Source organism: Condylura cristata, unplaced genomic scaffold (assembly GCF_000260355.1).
Source record: "Condylura cristata isolate star-nosed mole 26May11 unplaced genomic scaffold, ConCri1.0 scaffold00024, whole genome shotgun sequence".
NCBI classification, from domain to species: Eukaryota; Metazoa; Chordata; class Mammalia; order Eulipotyphla; family Talpidae; genus Condylura; species Condylura cristata.
Window position 1 is genome coordinate 1,700,385 of NW_004567125.1, and position 17,085 is coordinate 1,717,469.

Here is a 17,085-nt window from a genome sequence, read left to right on the forward strand (position 1 = left end):
TATATATATATAAAGTATCTGGGCCTCCCTTGTGGTGCAAGATTAAAGTCTCAGCACCATCAAGCTGTATTGCCAGTCACTGTGGCATGAGTTCGATTCCCAGTGAGGAAGCTAATCCACCTGGTGCAGCAAACCTCTTCAGTCTCCCACTGCTCAGCTCATCAGTGTGTTTCAGTAGATCTGCTGTTCTACTCCCCACTCTGCCTCTGGTGAATCCTCTCACCCCCGAACCCAGGCCTATGCCCCAGTTCTTCTATGCATAAATGAATAAAAATAAACTTTTAAAAAATATTAGGTATCCAGTAATAATCCTCTTGACTTTCTACCAACTACTAATTAAAGCAAAAAATTAAAAGCCTAAGGGTTAGCCTAATGTCATTCTGGACAGTTACTCTCAGCATCCTTTCATCGTGAGAAAATGCAAACTGACTTAGAATCCCCTCAAGCAAAGTATAGTTTAAGTGACAGAAAATACAATACACTGAATTTCACTGGTTTGATCTAGGAAAAGAAATTTAAGTCTTCTTTCTTTAGGAAAAGTCAGTTATTCTTAATCAGAATGCCAAAGAAAAAAGATAGCTGAACTATTTCTTAAACTACACTGGGTAGGTTGAGGGAAAAGATTAAAAAGCCAACCTTGCTTTTTTCCTACAGATATAGAGCCTTGTATAAATTTATGTGTAACAAGAAATAATACAAGCACAACCAAAAATCTACATTAAGAGGCTATTAAAATTCTAGTGAAAACTGACTCATTCCTTACTCTGAACTCCACTGTAGGTATTTCAACATCTGCCTTCAAAATACATCACAATTTCGGGCCCTCCCCGGTGGTGCAGCGGGTTAAAGCACAGCACTAAGAAGCTTAAGCCACTTCTACATGAGTTCGATCCCCTGCCCTGGAGGTGACCCACATGGCGCGGCAGACCCGCCCGCTGCTCCCCTCAGCAGTGTACTTTGTCAATCTACCTGTTCTGCTCCCCACTCTGCCTCTGGTGTATCCTCTTACCACCCCTGCACCTCTGGCCTGTAACCCAGTTCTGTATGCATGCATAAATAAATAAATCTTAAAAAAAAAAACTTCACAATTTCCTTCCTTCTCAATTTGGAGCTCCTTAGTAAGTGGGAGGTTCAAAATCACAGCTGCCTCATTGATCATCCTCATGATGTAATGGAGAGCTACACAGCACCACAGATTCTTACTCTAAGAATAACCCAAATATATTCAATGGACTATACACTTAAAAATTTCAGGTTCTGGCCCTCCCTGGTGGCGCAGCGGGTTAAAGCACAGTACTGAGAATCTGAAGCCACTTCCGCATGAGTTCGATTCCCGCCTGCAGCCTGCCCCGGAGGAGACCACATGGCGAGCCAGACCTCTCCTGACCCGCCCGCTGCTCCCGCTGCTCCCCTCAGCAGTGTACTTCGTAGATCTGCCTGTTCTGCTCCCCACTCTGTCTCTGGTGAAGCCTCTCACCGCCCCTGAGCCTCTGGCCTGTACCCCAGTTCTGTATGCACAAATAAATAAATCTTTAAAAAAAAAAAAATTTCAGGTTCTTAGAAAGTTCTTTAGAAGAGTGTTACTGAGAAGAGACAGAGAGTAAGTTCAAGTGGGCTTTGGTCTCCTCTAGTGGATAGTCAAATGCCAAAAAAAGTTTTTTCAAAATTCCCATCAGCACATAGCACTGAAATTTACTTATTTCTTACAATTCTAAGTTTAGCACTCAATAGCTCACCTGATCTCATTAAAATAACTGGAAAAGAGCTTAGATATAAGCTTATTTAATCTCATTTAAATAACATTTAAGATATAATTTATATATTAACAAGTTCACCACATGAGGAACAGTCAATGGTTTTTTCATGTATTTGTAAGATTGTGCAATGATATTTTACATTAAATTTAGTATATTTTTATCACTCCCACATCCCAAAAATAAAAGAAACTTTGACCCCATTAACAGTTATTTTTCATTCCCTGCCCTAACCCACTTAGTAGTAGTAGTAGTCCTAGGCAACTACTAATCTATCTACTTTGGTTCCAGGCAATCCAATCAGCCTATTCTGGACATTTCATGTAACATGTATGTGGTCATTACTAGCTTCCTTCAGTTTTCTAGGTTCATCCACATTGTTGCATACATAACAGCATTTCATTTTATTATATATTTTAAAAGATTTATTTATTTATGCAAACAGAACTGGGATACAGGCCAGAGGTGCAGGGGCGGTGAGAGTTCACCAGAGACAGAGCAGGGAGCAGAACAGGAAGATGATGAAGTACACTGCTGAAGGGAGCAATAGGTGAGACAGGACAGGTGTGCTGCACCACGTGAGTCACCTAATTGTGCTGAAGTGGCTGCGGCCAGCTTCAAAGCACTGTGCCTTAACCCGCTGCACCATTAGGGAGGGTCTCATTTTATTTTTTTAAAAAGATTTATTTACTTATATACAGAAGAACTGGGGCATAGACCAGAGGTGCAGGATTCATTGAAGACAGAATGGGGAGCAGAACAGGCGGACCTACTGAACTACATACACTACTAAGGGGGGCAATGGGTGATAGATGGGAGAGGTCTGCTTCACCGTATGTGGGTTAGCTCCCTGGCCAGGGGTCAAACTCAGGCCATAGAGGTTATGATATGATAACACAAAGACTTAAAACCTATGCCATCAGGGAGGCCTATTCATTCCATTTTAATTGTTGCATTCATTGTCCAATGAATGAATATATCACATTTTCTTTACCCATTTTTTTGTCAATTTGGGGGATAGGGTTCCATTTTTTGGCTTTCTGAATAACACTGTTACAAATCTTTGTGCATGCTTGTAAAAAGTTTATTTTTCATGGAAAACAAAATTTGCCCAAGATCTCACAGCAATTTGGCACCATGACTACTCTCCAGGCTCCAGATTCCCAATCCAATACTCCTGGTATTATACATACTGGACAATCACTAGCATTCTATTATATCCCTGAGGTTTCCACCTAGACCAGCCTAGATATCAATCAGTCTCTAACTCTGGGGCAAAGCCATCAAGGACTCAAGATTTGAAAGAACATCCTGGTCCCTTCCCCTGACATAAAATTCCAAACAGTCCAGCACATTAAAAATAAAAACCACAAAAAACAACTACCATATTCAGACAATGTTTTTAAAAACAAATAGCATCAAGATAAAAATCTGATATTCAACACTGGTGTCATTAAATAAGATTTTCTGTCTTGCAGTATTTCTGTCTTGCAGTGTTGCTGAGATGCTAGACACTTCTAATAGAAAATTCAAATTCTCCTGCGTGTGTTTAATAAAAGAGAAGCCAGCTTCTATGTAAGTCTCCATTAACACCTTTGCCTAACAATAAAAAGGCTTCATCTGGCCTTCCCTGGTGGCACAGTGGGCTAAAGCACAGCACTAAGAAGCAAAAAGCCATATCAGCATGAGTTCAATCCCAGCCCCAGAGGTGACCCACATGTCATGACAGACCTCTCCTGACCAGCCTGCTGCTCCCCTCAGCAGTGTACTTCATCAGTCTGCCTGTTCTGCTCCCTAATCTTGTCTCTGATGAATCCTCTCACCACCCTGCACCTCTGGCCTGTACCCCAGTTCTGTTTGCATAAATAAATAAATCTTTAAAAAAAAAAAAAGGTGTCATAGCAGGAGTATAATGGACCAGGCAAGAAAATAACAAAAATAACAACCAACCATATACCAGAGACATTTTGCGGGGGTGGAGTGGGGAATGGGATCAAAAACAGGGGGTGGGGGGGGGGGGGGAGGGAAGTGCACGAGATTATGGTGATGGCACACGGGTGACATAATGATGGGAAACCCGCAGGGATTACAACTGAGATGGAAAAAAAAATGTACAAAATGATGTAAAAATAAACTGTTAGAAAATTTAAAAAAAAGGTGTCATCTTATCTTGAAAAAATATAATAAGGATTCAAACTGTATTGCTCCACAAAAGAATGTTTAAAATTGAAAAACATATAAATGGGTGTCAGAACAAACACATCTAAAGTAAATAGAAAGCCTAACAGAATTCAGGATTTTACCAAATCATACATTATTTTCCCCACTTAATACAAGATAATGAAATCAGCATTAAGTATTTGAAATTATCAACTATTAAAAAGAGATTGGAAAGACAATCTTTTATAAATAAGAAAACTGAAGCTCAGATTAGAGACCACTAATAGTTCATTCAACAGCCTAGAGCCAGTTGAAAAACCTGATTGTGCTAAGTGGAACCCTTCAAAGCAAAGAAGGTGGAAAATTTCAGAATTGTGGCAAAGCTGACCTTTGGCAGAGAACTGCAGGGCATAATGCCATTTTAATGGAGAACTTTGTTGATCTACTTAGTAGGCAATCTAATTGATTTTCCAAGAAACTCTTTCATGCTTTCCATTTGTGGACTTTATGTCTGGGCCCCAAGGTTAAATCCAGAAGAGTTCTTATTTTCCTCCTCAACTAAACTGAGAAACAAGTCTCTTATAGCATTTATCTAAATGAATCCTAGTTTTCTGCTTATTACCCAAATCATGTCCCCTATATCACTGATCACCCTTGGTTTGAGGAAGAAACTAGAGGTAATATTAACAACTGACGTACAAATATCTAAGGAGCATTAGAGAGTAGACTCATCCCTATGTAAAATGAGAGGACAAAACAAGATGCAGTTGTCAAAAACAAAGCCAATTTCAGCTCAATCTAACAAAGTTTATGTCTTGTTCCATGTGCTACATTAATCTTCAAAATGCAGTTAAGAGTATTTTCTCCTCTGGGAAATTTACTTGCCATTGGTGAGCCAACCAGTCTTCCTCACCACTATTGTCACATTATTGTAACCATTTTTTCCACATTCAACGTTCCTTGAAAACGACTTCACTTACTTTTACTCATGGCTATAAGCCAGATAATTGAGAATGGAAGGAAAGAGAGAAGCCACAAATTACAGGAAAGTATTCTGTTGGACAATTTTGGGGCTCCTTTAATGCAGTATTTTCAAATCCTTTTCTTCCTAAGTAATCTAAAGCCCTCCCTGGTGCACAAAGGGTTAAAGTGCAGCTCTAGGAATCTAGCTTAGGCTTCACCATGAGTTAAGAGATCCAGGGTGAGGGCCAGAGAGCCAGCCTGTCTCACCCAATGTTCCCCTTAGCAGTGTACTTGTCAATATACCTATTCTGCTCCCCACTCTGTCTTCTGGTGAATCCTCTCACTGTCCCTGCACCGCTGGCCTATACCCCACTTCTACATGCATACATTTTTTTAAAAAAAGGAAACCTATTACACAGACAAAAACAGAGCTATTTATTATAAGGAAAATTGAAGACAACACAATATTCAGTAGTAAGGAATTGAGATGTTAAAATAACATACTATCAGGTAAATAAACTGACAAGGAAAAAGGAACAGATGTCCAGGACATGCTGATAAATGAGAAACATCACACACTGTGCAAAAATCTAACAAAGATGTCTTAGTATATAGAGAACACATCAAAACTATTAAACCTTTTCTTTGGAGGGAAATGAGGATGGCAGTTCTTTCACATTTTAGTTATCTCTCACACCTGATTTACTTACACGCTATTTTAAAAAAGAAAAAAACCCCACAGCAACAAAAAGTACAGAAAACGAAAACCCACACACTAAAAGTATGAAGTCTGATTCTTACTTTACACCAGCTACAAAAATTAATTCAAAATGGATCTAAAACTGTAGAACTTGACAACTGAATTTGACAACAGTTACTAGATATAACATCCAAAATAAAAGTAAAGAAAAAATAAACTTCATCAAAATTCAAAACTTTTTGAATAACAAAAGACAAATGAAAAAGCAGCTCATTCAATGGAAGATATCTGCAAATCACATTTTATGAAGGATGATTATCCAGAATTATATAAAGAATCCAGAGAGATCAACAACAAAAAACCCAAACAAGCTGATTAAAAAAAACCCAAACAAGCTGAAGCAAAACAATAAGTACTGACGTGTTGACACTGTCGATGTGAAGACACTATAAATGTAAAGAATGCAGTCAGTCACTGTAGGTAGTGTTAGAGCACATCTTAAGAAATTAAGTAAAATTACTGTATGATCCAGAAAGTCTAGTTTTGGCCATATATACAAGAGAATTGAAAGTAGGGACTGGACCATATTTACATACTCATGTTCACAGTAAAAAAAACGTGTGACTCAAATGTCCATTGAGGGATGAATAAATAATGTGGCATATTATAATGGAATATTACAGTCTTTTACAAAGAAGGAAATTCTGGCCCTCCCTGGTGGCACAGTGGGTTAAAGCACAGCACTAAGAAGCTAAAGCCACTTCACATGAGTTCAATTCCTGCCTTCCCCGGAGGTGACCACATGGCGTGGCAGACCTCTCCTGACCCGCCCACTGCTACCCTCAGCAGTGTACTCCGTCGATCTGCCTGTTCTGCTCCCCACTCTGTCTCCGGCGAAGCCTCTCGCCGCCCCTGAGCCTCTGGCCTGTACCCCAGTTCTGTATGCACAAATAAACAAATCTTTAAAAAAAGAAAGAAAAAGAAGGAAATTCTATCAGGCACAGAAAATGGTGGTTTTGAGGAACTGGGAAAAGGTAGTGAACACAGGGTATAATACAGTTTGGGAAGATGAAAACATTTTGGAGATGGACAGTGGTGATAGTTGCAGAACATGTGAATGTAGTGACATGTACCTATATATAGTAAAACATTAAATTGTACACTATTTGTATTTTACCACAATTTTTAACTACCATCATGTTTTTTAAAAAATCAGTTCTGGTAAAGGGGAAGGGGCAACTCTGTCCCATTATGCAATTCTAAAGGCAGGGTGTTGTGGTTCACACAGCAGTTCTCAAACCACAAATTCTAGTAAGAGAGATAAAAATGGGACACTGGCTTAGAAATTAAGTGCTTATAGATGCTAAAAATCATAGGGTTACACTTTTAAAACCAAATCACATTTTTCTATAAAGTTATAACTACATCTTCACGAAATACCTTAGCTTCCTCTGCCATTTTTCTCTCTTCATCTACTTCTTCAGTCTTTGCTGAATCTTCACTTTGGAGTTTTCTTCTCTTTTGCTTGGGAGCCATGAAGCCCTGGAGAAATTTCTTTATGACACTGGCTTGAAGGGCAATCACACACTCACCAAAATCCTTAAGTTTCTCTAATGAGATCACCTAAAGAAAATAATACAAAAACCAGATTGAGGCCAAGAAAAAAAATGAAATAAGATTATCCTTCAACTAAATGCAAATCAACCTAGACCCAAAGGATCAAATAACATTTTTTTTAAAGATTTATTTATTCAGACTGAACTCTGGTACAGGCTAGAGATGTGGAGGGTGAGACGATTCACCAGGGACAGAGTGGGGAGCAGAACAGGCAGATCGATGAAGTACACTGCTGAGGGGAGCAGTGGGCAGGTCAGGAGAGGTCTGCCACACCATGTGGATCTCCTCCGGGGCAGGAGGGATCGAACTCATGCGGAAGTGGCTTAAACGTCTTAGTGCTGTGCTTTAACACGCTGTGCCAAAAGGAAGGGCCTCAAATAACATTTTAACTGTGTTCCTGAGTTAAACAGATGGCTTAGGTACTTAAAAGGAGCTGACTATTCAATTTCCCCAGTGAACTAATACTTGCTCCACTAAGGAAGGTGCACAACTAATACACTCCATGAGTTTAGAATTGTGTATAAACTACTGTCTCAAGTCAAAGAAAATATTTACTGACCTAATGAGTTACAAGTCAGATAGTATGCTCACAAACTTGATCTATTTAAGCCTCATTTATTTTATTGCTGAGAAAACAGAAGCTATTTCACTCGGATTCAAATCATACTCTTATTAAATACCACACACTACCTCGTAAATAAAGTAGCACAAAGGCAACTGATAAATATCTAAGTAAACAAAAAAACATGTAATATTTGAAACTGGCGAAATTCTTTGGGTGAATAATTCTTCAGAAAAGCATTAAGAATTGTAAAAGATGTTTAAATTATTTTCCTCAAGAAATTAGCAAGAATTCATCATCAGGCTAATTAAAAACAGAAGGAAGGAGAGAGGGAAGGATAGAAGAGAGGAGGGGAAAAAAAAAAGAGGAGGGAGGAGGCCCTCCTTGGTGGCACAACAGGTTAAAGTGCAGCACTGCGAAGCTAGCAGCAGCTGCTTCACTGGATCCCCAGCTGGCCTACATGGCGCGGCAGACCTCTCCTGACCCGCCCGCTGCTCCCCTCAGCCGTGTACTTCGTCTATCTATCTGCCTGTTCTGCTCCCCACTCTGTCTCTGGTGAAGCCTCTCACTGCTCCTGTACCTCTGGCCTGTACCCCAGTTCTGTAACCATAAATAAATATTTAAAAAAATTATAACTGCATAGTACACTCTGATCTTCTCTCCAGCTTTGATACTAAACCAACTAATGTGGGGCATGGATTCTTTTCAACTGTTTCATCTACAGTAGAGCTTAAAAGTAGACCTCAAAACAGTAAATGACAGGACTGTGAATAAGTCTGAGAAAGTGCCGAATTAACACCAAAAATGTTGTCAAGGGCTCTCCCTGGTGGCACAGTGGGTTAAAACACAGTACGATGAAGCCACTGCAGCAAGAGTTTGATACCTAGTCAGGGAACTGACCCACTTGGCATGACAGACCTCTCCTGATCTGCCCACTGCTCCCTTCAGCGATGTATTTTATCAGTTGATCGGCCTATTCTGGTCCCCACTCTGTCTCTGGTGAATCCTCTCACCCCCTTGCACATCTGGCTTGTACCCCAGTTCTTGTATGCATAAATAAATCCTTAAAAAAAATGCTGTTCAATATAAGCATAATTATACTGAGTGGATCTTGTAAATATCTTTAACAAGAATGGACAAAAGCAGGATACACAAACGTGCCTCATACTTTAAAACAACTCAAATTAATCATATTATCAAGAGGATACATAAATTGAGGTTAGATTCACAAAACAGTACAAAGAAAGGAAAATGATGGAGTTTAGTTATATAACAAACAGATAAAATAACTCTAGTAAAGACAGTAAAAGACTACATACTACTTGATAGTCTTTTAAAAGTTCAAAACCAAAGAAAACAAACAACATATTACAAATTTTGTTTTGATTCCTGCCTAACCACCTCTAACCTTGTTTAAAGCACTGAATTCCCATCTATTCACGAATAGATGCTAAATAGTGTTATGTAACTATGGCTCCAGGACCACAGTTCTGAGTCATTAACTAGACTTTTTTTTGTATACCAACAGAAGACTGCAAAGAAAAAATAAACTATGTATAGAGTGAATTTTTGATGTATGTCTTTCAAGACACACCCCAATAGATTTCAGGGTCATCTGAGAAAGTAAAAAACAGCATCAACTTCAAATTGTCACCATCAGTAATAGTTTTCAAAGAGTGACAGTTCATATTCTCACCCGAGCTTCAAAGTCTGATGTTTCCTCCACATAACCAAGTCCCCCTTTTTGTAACCTTGTTGCAACTTCAATGAGATCACTTCGAAGAAAGTTCAAGAGCTCCTGGTTGCCATCACAGGATTTTAGACCCAAATTTGGCTTTCGGGCCAGATGAATAGAATGAATAATGTCTTGGTACCTAGGAAGGTTGGGGTAAGGGGGAGAGAAAAAGAAAATGGTCAATAAATGTCAATTATTTGAATGCCATGTTTTATTTCTACAAGATATATCTAGAATTATTTCATCTCTTGGTGTTAATGGTTTTGCGTTTCTTTGGTATTTCTTAAACAAATCTTCAAATGTTTCTTCTTTCTAAACTGAAGAGATCTATAACTTACTGACTCACTTAAAAAACAAACATTCTGGGGCTGGTTAAAGCACCACATTATGAAGCTCTCCGAAGCTACTGCAGCACAAGTTCAATCCCAGGCCAGGGAGGTGACCCACATGACACAGCAGACCTCTCCCAGCACTCCTGTTGCTCCCCTCAGTAGTATTTCATTAGATCTGCCTGTTCTACTCCTTGCTCTGTCTCTGGTGAATCCTCTCACCCCTGCACCTCTGGCCTATACCCCAGTTCTTGTATGCATAAATAAGTCAATCTTTAAAACAAAAAACATACATTCTATATTTGATAATCCATTCTCTGGAGTACACTGCTTTTCCTAGTTCTCATTCATGTTACTGCCTAGCTCCATGTATATTTTGTGACTTTTTTTTTTGCCATGAATTTCATGAAATTTTATCTGTGAGAACTCTTTGAGGCCTGATCTGAAGCTGTGTTCCTCCAGGGAGAAACTGCACTTGCTATGTCAGCTCCCAGGAATTGCTACCAACCTGAGGCAACTTTACATCAACTATCTGCCTGGAATTGTTCACGATACGGAATACAAATCTGAGATGAAAAGCCACACAAGAATGTTCAAGTTCACTCTCACACTAATGATTAACCTTTTGAAGTCCCAGCAACAAAATTCTCCAAAGAAGACTGTAACTTAGGTGGGCCATAACCTTCACTGAAAATTAAAGCTCATGGCCACCTAAGTACAAAATTGTCCTTCTTTATTAATAGTAAGAGTCTTAAAAAATTATTGTCCTCTAATACAATTTTCATTGCTTTTTAAATACTACGTAATTTCCCTTTTATTTTCCCCTTTGATCTCAGTGTTATTTAGACTATAACTTACTATCAGTTAAGCTCTTTTGGGACATCTTTTTTTTTTTTAAAGATTTATTTGTGCATACAGAATTGGGGTACAGGCCAGAGGCTCAGGGGCGGTGAGAGGCTTCACCAGACCAGAGACAGAGTGGGGAGAAGAACAGGCAGACCAACAAAGTACACTGCTGAGGGGAAGTAGCGGGCGGGTCAGGAGAGGTCTGCCATGCCATGTGGTCACCTCTGGGGCAGGCGGGAATCGAACTCATGTGAAGTGGCTTTAGCTTCTTAGTGCTGTGCTTTAACCTGCTGCGTCACCAGGGAGGGCCATCTTTTGGGACATCTTTAAAGAATTTGTTCATAATTGTATTGCCATCATCAGAGAATTTATCCTGCAGTTCTCTACCTTTTTAAATCTGTTGAGATCATTTTTATGGCTAAGTGTAAATTTTATAAATGTTCAATGGATATTTGTTTCCAATTTTTTGTATTTTTAATTATTCTTTAAAAACTGGGATATATTTGGCCCTCCCTGGTGGCGCGTGGGTTAAAGCACAGCACTGAGAAGCTAAAGCCACTTTCACATGAGTTCGATCCCCGCCTGCCCCAGAGGTGACCACATGGCGTGGCAGACCTCTCCTGACCCACCCGCTGCTCCCTTCAGCAGTGTACTTCGTCGATCTGCCTGTTCTGCTCCCCACTCTGTCTCCGGTGAAGCCTCTCACCGCCCCTGTACCTCTGGCCTGTACCCCAGTTTGTATGCATAAATAAATCTTAAATAAAAAAAACAAAAACTGGGATATATTTAACATACCCTTTCTATATTCACCACTTTACATATTTTCTTACCTAAAGCATATACATTTCTGTTTTATAAATTTGAAATGTCTCATGATATACTTTCCTAGCCCCTTAGACACCTAAGAGGAAGCAACTCAATATAATCAACAACAACAAAGAAACATAAAATGGGATTATATGCACAGTACAATATAGAAAATGATGGAGTTCAGTTAGAAAATGAAAAACACAAAAATGGCTCTTTGGTAAAATAATCCTGGGTAAAGAACAGTGGGTTCTACAGACTATGAAATACTTAATAGTCTTAGGTTCAAAAATAAGCTTCCCCCTCAAGTTCAATAAAGCCAAAAAAATAAAGTATTAAGTTTTGTTTTGAATTCTGACAATCTCTAACCCTCAATGCAAAGATTAAATCTGTTCACATTTAAAGAATGAAAGAATACAACACATGAGCCTATCAGATAGTTAACCAAACTGCAGAAACATACAATCGTATGCCTTTATTGTTTTGTGTACTGACTTACCCTCTTAAGGTAACTGCCTTGTCACACTGTGTTCAGACAGGATTCAAGGGCCTCCCTGGTGGCACAAGGTGTTTAAGTCTCAGCAGCTATGAAGCTATCGGCAGCCACTGCAGCATGAGTTTGATGCCTGCCTCAGGGACCCATATGGCTCAGCACACCTTTCCTGTCTTTTCTGTGCTCCCCTCCGCCTATTTGCTCCACACTCTCTCTGGTGAACCTTCTCACCACTACCCCCAACCTCTGGCTCAAACCATAGCTCTTATATGCATACATAAATAAATCTTATAAAAAAAAAGTAGGATCCTGAATACAACTTTAATTAATGCATTCAGCAAACTAAAACCAACATATCTGTTATTATTCATAAAATTTTGGCAAAACTGCAGAGTATGTGCTGAATTTATTTATCTTCTCTTTAATCAAACAAATTCAACTAAGAACATATGCACTAGAATTTAATCTTACCTAGACTGAAACCTTGCCCTGATTTGTTAGAAACCGAGGCTATAACCAGGACACTAGCAATCTGCAAAGCACAATTTCTATTCTGGGTATTTTGTTTTGTTTTTTTTTTTAAGATGTAATTCACTCACCATTTGAAAGCATACATTTGCATGTTGTAGAAACATTAAAACTACCTAATTTCAAAACAGTTCAATACCACAGAAAGAAATTCCATACCTGTGAATTGCCCCCTTCTTCTATCTCCTGGCAACCACTAATCTACTTTTTGTCTCTACAGACTTGCCTATTATGCAATATGCAGACTTTTACTTCTAGCTTCTCTAATTCAGCATGATTTGTGGGGTTCAATCACATATATAGCAAGTATCAATTAGTACTGCATTCTTTTTATAATTGAATTTGTGGATGTACATTTTGTTTATACATCAGCTGATATTTAGAGGGTTTTCATGTTTTGGCTATTTGAATACTGATAAAAAAAAATTTGAACAACAACTAATGTGGAGGGAGCTGTATTTCTAAGGTTACCTAACTACAGTGAGGTTATCAGCTTGAAGGTGGGCATGCTATCCTCTATAGGCTGCAGAGCCTGTTCTTCAAAGTAAGCTCTTATTTCTTCCATTAAACAAAGAAAACACCAAGCAACAGAAATATCACAAATTACATAATTTGTAATTAGTTAAAAAGCTTTACAGATAAGCAAAAATACTCAAGACACTTATATCAGTATATTGGAGAATATATGAGGAACAAGATAAAAATCGTTACCTCTTCTCTAGTTTCTCTTTGAGTTGACTTTCTCTGATTCCCTGAGGGTGAAGGCAATTTAGCAGCTCATCCAGTTCCTTCTGACTATCACATAAAAACCTGCAAGGACAAAACAGACCTGATAAGCTAGTGGGGGGGGAGGGGGGAAGGAGGACCCCAAATAATAAAGGCATCTAGGATTGATGGCAGTATTTGGAGGAGCAAAATTTCAAACTCACTCACAAGCAGAACAAATAATTTTGTTCTAGGGCACTGGAGCCAGTATTTCCTACTAAAATTCAGATGAGTGTTAGGATGTTAACATAAGCACATTTGTCCACAAACCTTCAAAGGGTCTGCTTTCCCAAAAAAAAAAGATGAATGTCATTAAGCCAAAAGTAATTAATCATGGCTAAAGTAGTCAAAGCAATCACAAAGTAGAAAAAATACTTCCAGAAAACCTAGCTCCCTGCTTAAAAAAGCAGAATCAACACAAAGATCAATGGCTATATAAAAAAAATTATAAAGACGAAAATCCTAAATATTTCCATTCCCAATACTTACACATATTATACACATGAGGGGCGAGGATGAGAATAAAATCCAACATCTTAGAAAACTAGAATTTTCTTATTAAAAAAAAAACCCAGATCTGCTTTTAAAGAAATGAATTTACATATCTAAGAAATCAAAATCACACAGAAAGGATCTCAGTTGAGACAATCACTCATGGGTACCACTATATTAAATACTTTCTTGACAATGAAAAGGAAAAAGAGCAACCAGATGAATGCTCACATTACCATAAGTTCTGTCCTTGTTTGGGAGTTGTCGTCTCTACAGCTACTTCTGGTACATGCTGTGTGTTCAAGCTTACGTTTTTACCTAGGTTTGCTTTTTTACCTATAAAAAATTTTCACATTAGGTTGAATGTATTAAACATGTGATTCCAAGTTTCAAGCCTAAGCAGCACACAGTGCCAAATCTAACAACCCATATCACAGATAATGGCAATTAAATATGTTCATGTGTCAAATAATGGATAATTTAATTTACCTTAAACATCTCACAGTACATTACCTGAGATATTCTCTGTACAGTTGAATAATTGCATCACTGTTTCTCTCACTTATTTTCAGTTAGGTTATCTGCTATATTCCTCCTCACTAGAATTTTAGTTAAATGACATCCAAGACCTCAACTGTTCTGTATCCCAGATGTAAAAAATTAGTCAATGCATGAGAAATATCAATACATTTTAAAAGTGTAGTAGGATGCATTCGTACTTCAATTTGGCCCCTGACATCCCTACATTTCCAGAGCACAAAACCTTGAAAACAACTTGTGTAAAATTTAAGATCCAAGCATTCTAATATTCAAGCTCTTTATTTTTACACACTATTCCTGGAACAAAGTTGGTAAGTGAATACTAGTTTTTTCCTGCTTTCTATGTATTTCACACCCTCCCACTCCAAATCTATCTACCAAATAAAACAATAAAGACCCTATAAATGGAAAAGGTGCCAGAGTAATGACAGTCCTTAATATTGACCCTTCTTGAGCAATACAAAATAAATAATAGCTATACATACTACGAGGATAGTAGTCTTCCTCATGAGAGTCTCCACGGTCTTTGCAGTGATGGCTGAATCGGTAATCAATGCTGTCATGTACCCAGCCTTTTTCAATGAACAACCCTGGAACTTCATCTGAGAAGAGCCAGTATCTATAAATTACAACCACATGTTAATGATAGTTCATGAATGCAGGATGACTTTATTTTGATGCAGATGATTACAGAACATCACTGAACATTCAAACATATAACTTATAAAGCAAAAAATACAAAAAAATTTTAAATTAACTTGAGATCTATAATTTTTATAACTGTTAATTCTTCTCTACCTTTGGTTCCATACAATGTATCCATTTAAAATGTAATTTTAAAATATCTTTATTACCAGAATTTAAGCTTTATATTTGGATTCTCTTCAAAAATAGGATCAGGTCTTAAATTTGTAACCCTAGGATTTGGCATAGCAAATATTCAATCAAGTGTAACGAGTAATTCAGGTTCCAAGATCCACAAATAGAGACATTTGTCTATCCTTAAGTACTTAGACAATTTCATAACCAGTAGCAATACAATGGCCCTACAGTGACAAAAAACAAGCTTAATAACTTACCTATTATGGTTTCGATCTGTACCAATAGGGGTCCTTCGCATGACTAGTTTTGCCTTGGCAATTCCTTCCTGGAAAGCCTTCTCAGCAGCTGCTTTGTGCTTTCGTATTCGTTCTTCTTCAGCCTCACGTTCTAATTTCACTGGTAAAAGTAAAAAGAATTAACTAGATTTTTTTTTCTAGTAAATTCCACTCTTAAAAATTAAATAAGACATTGAGTGAAAATGCCTGATTTAAAGTGGATTTTATTGAAACCTTGGTTTCCTAATTTTAACCTGCCTTTAGATATGACATATAAGGCAGCAATTTTCTATCAGGTTCCCAAGTGTTCTTTGATTTTGCCATCAATTGAACACAGAATCTTCCCTCTCCAAAATTTACCTACTTAATAGTTTTAAGTATTTATTTTCATGAATTTTATGTTAATTTTAATCTTAAAATAGCCCTAAAAAGGAAATTAACTGAAACATTTTCTGACAGAACCACTTACAGAAAGATCAAGGTGAGTAAAACAAGAATATCTATTTCAAATGAAACACATTTCAGTCGTGAGGAATTTGATAAGTCAGCTTTTAGTCTTGGTTAACAAAAACAAACAGGAAAAGTACATTGGATGATCACCATTACTGCATACTGAATACTACTTTTTGTTATTCAGTGAGTTACTACTACTAATGATAAAATAGTTTAGTCTAGTTATTTCTGATGAGTCACTGATTTATCTAGACAGAAATTTTCCTCAACTACAGAAGTAGATAATTTTGCCTTTTAAGATTTTCCATAACTACCACTAAATCTGGAACTGCTAATTACAATTCCAGAATTTTTAACCTTGATAGTAGAGTTATTGTAGATGATTCCATCTACAATATGGTAAGAACCTGAAAAATGTATCAGTCTAAAGACATTACTTTTAAAAAATCGGGACAACCATTTTATTTAAAATCAACATGGCACTTGATACCTTTAATAGACAATTTTCTAGTCTGAATGAAACTGTATTTGCCACAGTGTATATTAATAAGGTAAAAGATAACAAGTATATAATAGTTGTGTCCCTGCCCTCAGCCACAGGGGATATGTTCCAAGATCCCGAAATAGATTTCTGATAGTTTGGACAGTACAAAAGAGATAACATATTATGGTTTTTCCTTTACATACAAGGTTTAATTTATAAATTAGGCACAATAAGAGACTAATAACAATTTTAAAATAGCCTATTTATAATAATATACTGTAATGTAAGTGATCTCAAAATATTATTGCACATATTTTCAGGCCATGGTTATTAACCATAACTACAGAGAGCAAAACTGCAGGTAAGGGGGAACTACTATAATGGTCCAATCACAATACAGGAAATGCTTTCTCAAGCAGCTACAAACAAAAACAATCTGGGGAAAGTCACCAAAGAAAGCCAGGTTTAACTGCAGAGATTACAGCACTGAACTGGATAGCAAAAGACCTGAATTCTAACTCAAATACTGTACCTGGCAAAATAACAGTATTCTTTGTCCCTTAATTCCCCATATAAATAACAAAGTATCATGTGCCTTTCCTTTTTCCTATGTTAAAAATAAAAGTCTAGGCCTTCCCTGGTGGCGCAGCAGGTTAATGCACTGCACTGAGAAACTAAAGCCACTTCTGCACGAGTTCGATCCCCGCCTGCCCCGGAGGTGACCACATTGCGCGGCAGACCTCTCCTGACCCGCCCGCTG

At 37.8% G+C, this 17,085-nt stretch overlaps 1 protein-coding gene across 1 annotated transcript in view; it reads right to left on the reverse strand.

Annotated features, from left to right (window-relative positions):
• Positions 1–17,085, reverse strand: part of BAZ1B (bromodomain adjacent to zinc finger domain, 1B) — a 63,388-nt gene that overhangs the window by 11,839 nt on the left and 34,464 nt on the right. Inside the window, 6 exon segments of the mRNA XM_012729152.1 lie at positions 7,018–7,200; positions 9,453–9,630; positions 13,206–13,304; positions 13,988–14,087; positions 14,777–14,910; positions 15,371–15,509. Coding sequence (XP_012584606.1) covers positions 7,018–7,200; positions 9,453–9,630; positions 13,206–13,304; positions 13,988–14,087; positions 14,777–14,910; positions 15,371–15,509 — 833 coding nt within the window.